The sequence below is a fragment of the Myotis davidii genome, unplaced genomic scaffold (assembly GCF_000327345.1).
Source record: "Myotis davidii unplaced genomic scaffold, ASM32734v1 scaffold1377, whole genome shotgun sequence".
In the NCBI taxonomy this organism is placed as follows: Eukaryota; Metazoa; Chordata; class Mammalia; order Chiroptera; family Vespertilionidae; genus Myotis; species Myotis davidii.
In genome coordinates this window covers 213,665-217,978 of record NW_006288854.1, presented here as the reverse complement: position 1 = coordinate 217,978, position 4,314 = coordinate 213,665, and the positions used below count along the sequence as shown (strand labels likewise).

At 51.3% G+C, this 4,314-nt stretch overlaps 1 protein-coding gene and 1 long non-coding RNA gene across 3 annotated transcripts in view; one reads left to right on the top strand and one right to left on the bottom strand.

Annotated features, from left to right (window-relative positions):
- The window catches only part of LOC102755919 (folate receptor beta), a 5,250-nt gene extending 2,793 nt beyond the window's left edge, over window positions 1–2,457 (top strand). For both annotated transcript variants that reach the window (XM_015562178.1, XM_006779361.2), the window contains exons 2-4: window positions 1,385–1,572; window positions 1,693–1,828; window positions 1,962–2,457. In XM_015562178.1, coding sequence (XP_015417664.1) covers window positions 1,489–1,572; window positions 1,693–1,828; window positions 1,962–2,248 — 507 coding nt within the window. In that variant the 5' untranslated portion in view covers window positions 1,385–1,488 and the 3' untranslated portion in view covers window positions 2,249–2,457. The remainder of the gene's footprint in view (window positions 1–1,384; window positions 1,573–1,692; window positions 1,829–1,961) is intronic.
- A 1,218-nt stretch (window positions 2,458–3,675) lies between these two features.
- On the bottom strand, window positions 3,676–4,261 carry LOC107182691. Its single transcript, XR_001513405.1, has 2 exons — window positions 3,903–4,261; window positions 3,676–3,792 (listed from the first exon to the last, which is right to left on the bottom strand). It is a non-coding gene; the product is annotated as an uncharacterized LOC107182691 (long non-coding RNA).
- Window positions 4,262–4,314: the final 53 nt, after the last annotated feature.

Genomic DNA, 4,314 nt, shown 5'->3' with positions numbered 1-4,314 from the left:
CTATGATATGTTGTTATTGATGTCTTTTTCCTATATGTTTTTATTGATTTTAGAGAGAAAGGAAGGGAAAGGGAGAGAGAGAGAGAGAGAGAGAGAGAGAGAGAGAGAATGAGAAAACATTGATTGCTGCCTCCTGCACAACCCTATGTGCACATCCCTCCTGCACAGCCCACAGCAACCCAGATATGTGCCCTGACTGGGAATCCAACTGGTGACCTTTTGGTGCCTGGGAAAATGCTCAACCAACTGAGCCACACCAGCGGAGGCCTTTTTCTAAAAATGGTAATTAGCTCCAATAATGCAAAACATATAGTACAGCCTTCCATTTCATGGTTTTCTTGTCCTGGAAAATCGGGTTTATATTAAAAACATGCTAAACTATGATGTGTCTATTTCTAAGATGAAGTTCAGTTTAGATTAGGAAATCATAAATGTCTTTCATTTGCTCCTTTTAGCAAATGTTTCTGTGGGCCCATTATGTCTGGTACTGGCCTAACCACAGTGGGGACACAGATCTTATTTCTTGCCAAGAATATGGTTATTCAAAAATATATTTTATTCCTGTGAACTGAAGGGTCCCGGGTTCAATTCTGATCAAGGGCACGTATCTCGGTTGCAGGCTCCATCCTGAGTCTGGGCCCATGTGGAAGGCAACCAATCCATGTGTCTCTCTCACATCAATGTTTCTCATTCTCTGTCTCTCCCCCTCCCTTCCACTCTCTCTAAAAATCAATAGAAAATATATCCTCAGGTAAGCATTAACAACAACAATATATATATATATAATTGCATTGCTCACTGTCTTTCCTCCTTTACTGAAAGGTCACCTTGCAGTGAGGCTTTTCAAACCACCTTACTAGTATTTTAAATTTAACAATCACCTCGTTCTCCACATGCTCATTCCCTGCTGTAAACGTCCCTATATAATTGATCATATCCTTTCATATCACATTTTTTCTCTTTTAGTGACTTCCTGTCAGTCTCCCCTGACCAGAATATAAGATCCATGAACACATATTTCTGTCTGTTTTCTTGTCTGCTGTACTCCGTCTACAACAGTAGCTGGCATAGAATAGCTACTCAGTAATACATTTTTAATGAATAAACTTAAGAACTTTTAAAAGTGTTAAGGCCTGTATAAATGAAAGTTTTTTTGTCCTCCCAAGACAGGGTTTCTCCCAGGCTCCCACAACCCCCTAATCACACTGTTGCAATTGAGTGTCCTCCAAGATAAGAGTTCCTGAAGGCCAAGAACAGAGAGGTCCTCACAGTGAGCGTTTCTAGAACAACCTGCCTGGGGCTGGAGAGCAAGAACCAAGTGGGGAGAGGCTGGAGGTGGCAGAACTTGGCGGCAGGGGCACTTAGTGCTGTGTCCTCCCCCCAGTGCACTCCCTGGAGGAAGAATGCCTGCTGCTCTGTCAGCACCAGCCAGGAGCTGCACAGGACACCTCCCCCCTGAATAACTTCAACTGGGACCACTGTGGCAAGATGGAGCCCGCCTGCAAGCGCCACTTCATCCAGGACACCTGCCTGTATGAGTGCTCCCCCAACCTGGGGCCCTGGATCCAGCAGGTATAGGGGAATCCTCACCCCACCCCACCCCGCCCCAGTAGGCTGCCCTCCAGCTCAGTCAAAGCTGTGGCTGCCAACAGGCCTGGGCTGAGGAACCTTCTCATTTTACCTCCCACCCAGGTGAACGACAGCTGGCGCAGAGAGCGTTTCCGGAACGTGCCCCTGTGCAAAGAGGACTGTGAGAGCTGGTGGGAAGACTGCCGCACCTCCTACACCTGCAAGAATAACTGGCACAAGGGCTGGAACTGGACCTCAGGTGAGGGCTGGGTGGGTGGGGAGATGGAGGCGGGGTTTGGGCAAAGGCGGTGTGAGGATTCGGATTGCCTGAACATCTCTCAGGTAAGCAGGGCTGGATGTCTATGTCTACTCTATCCTCTCTCCCCCTGCAGGATCTAACAAGTGTCCAGTTGAGGCCGTCTGTCGCCCATTCGAGTCCTACTTCCCCACTCCTGTGGCCCTGTGTGAGGGCCTCTGGAGTCACTCCTACCAGGTCAGCCAGTACAGCCGAGGGAGTGGCCGCTGCATCCAGATGTGGTTTGAGCCAGCCCAGGGCAACCCCAATGAAGAGGTGGCGAGGTTCTATGCCTTGGCCATGACTTCTAGGGCCATGCTCCATGGGATTGGGCCTCTCCTGCTCAGCCTGGCTCTGATGCTGCAACTCTGGCTCCTTGACTGAGTCCAGCTCTTCCCAGAGGTCCCCTCTGTCTGTCCCCAGCTTTGAGGCACAAGGATCAGTTTTGACTCAGCACAGGTCCACAATGAAGCCCTAAGCTTGCCTCCATGCATTATCCATCCCTCTGTCAACCAGTTCCTCATGTGGGGCTTGGGGTTCCTCTGACAGCCAGTTCTAATAAACAGACAGACATATTTGTGTCTGATGAATTATTTTGGTTGTGAGTTTGTGGGTGCACAGTGGAGAGATTCCATAGTTTTGGGATTCCTGCATATATATATATATATGTGCAAGCCTGGTGCATGAAATTTGTGCATGGGGGGGGGTGTCCCTCAGCCTGGCCTGTGCCTTCTTGCAGTCCGGGAGCCCTTGGGGGATGTCTGACTGCTGTGGAAGCAGCAAGAGAGGCTCCTGCCACTGCCACGGGGCTCCCCAGACTTTAGCCCAGCTCAGGGCTTCTGGCTGAGCAGCGCTCCCCCTGCAGGAGCCCACTGACCACCAGAAGGCAGCTCCTTCGATGAACGTCTGCCCCCTGGTGGTCATTGTGCATCATAGCAACTGGTTGTTCTGCCATTCAGTTGATTTGCATATTAGCCTTTTATTATATAGGATCCATATATATAGATTTCAGAGAGGAAGGTAGAGGTAGAGAGAGAGAGAAACATTCATGAGAACCATTAATCAGCTGCCTCCTGCACGCCCCCTACTGGGGATTGAGCTGGCAACCCGGGCATGTGCCCTTGACTAGAATCGAACCTGGGACCCTTCTGTCCACAGGCCAATGCTCTATCCACTGAGCCAAACCAGCTGGGGCAGTTTTTGGATTCCTTCAGATTAGAGAAATGAAACCTGGGTTTCAACATCAGCTCACCTACTCACTATGTGAAAGGAAGCCGTTGCTTGACTGCTCTCAATCTTTTTCCTCATTAAAATGGGGCTAATAATCCTTCCTTCCCTCAGGGTTGTGAAATATAAAGGAGCCGTTGCCTAGAAAGTATGTGAGCCCAGTGTGTGCATATTAATAGTTCTCAGGGATCCTGTTGCTCTTGTAGCCCCAAGTAAGAGTCAGGTCCAGGACTTCATTATTTATATTGGTCTTTACATATCCCCTTTCACCCAGGCCTTGTCTGTCTGCCTCTGTGCTCAGGTCTGCAATGAGAAAGCTAGGGATGGGGGTCCAGAGGTGAAAAAATAATTCACAACTGATGTGGACTAAAGGGGCAGAGTTGGGGCTTGGGACCCTCACTGTAGGAAGAGAGTGTAGGAGGAGGGCAATCGGGGAGGTTCCTGGAGAGCAAATACTCAAGTGCCTTGAGCTGGTTCCGTCAGGCTATGTTCTGGAGGTGTGGCTGGAAGAGGGTTGGGAACTCTTACCTTTGTCCCCACCTGGCAATGGTAGAGACGCCTACCTGGGTGGTGATGGTTCTGTCTTTGCACAGTCCCCAGGAACTGGGCCTCGGTTGCTTTCTGGGGCTCTCACTTCCCCCCTTCCTCCCGAGTCTCCGAACTCAGACTGCAGTTATCCCTAGAGAGGCACCGATACCTGTCTGACACCATCAGGCAGGCGGGTGATCAAACTAGAACCAGAATGCGGCCTGAGTACTCCCAGTCCAGGTCTCTCCCTGCCGGCCTGGCTGCCCCCTCCTGGCAGACTCACCTTCCCTCACACCAAGAGGACACTGACTCGGTGAGAGAAGTCGGGCACAGACTGGCGGACGAGTTAGTGGGTCCCTGTAGGGGCCTGGCGACACTGCTGGGTACGTGGGTGGGTCTCTCAGTGACTCTATTTACCAAGTTGGGGAGGTCCCACCGAGCCCCCTCCGCGTCCCAGGCTTTGCTCTAGCAGGAGTAAGTCAACGCGTATTCGAAATGCGGTAGAGTAAGGAGCTGGTCGGGACTCAGACACTCCATTCGGCAAAATGAAAGTTCTCTCCCAGATTAAAGGGGCACCTGCGGCAGCCGTCCCGGAGTTGGCAGCCGCGGGAGCCAGGCTGCAGGCCTGCGCCTTTAAGGAGCCAGGGGGCGGAGGCGGGGCAGGAAGCGGACTCCCCGGCGGCGCCACGGGCTAG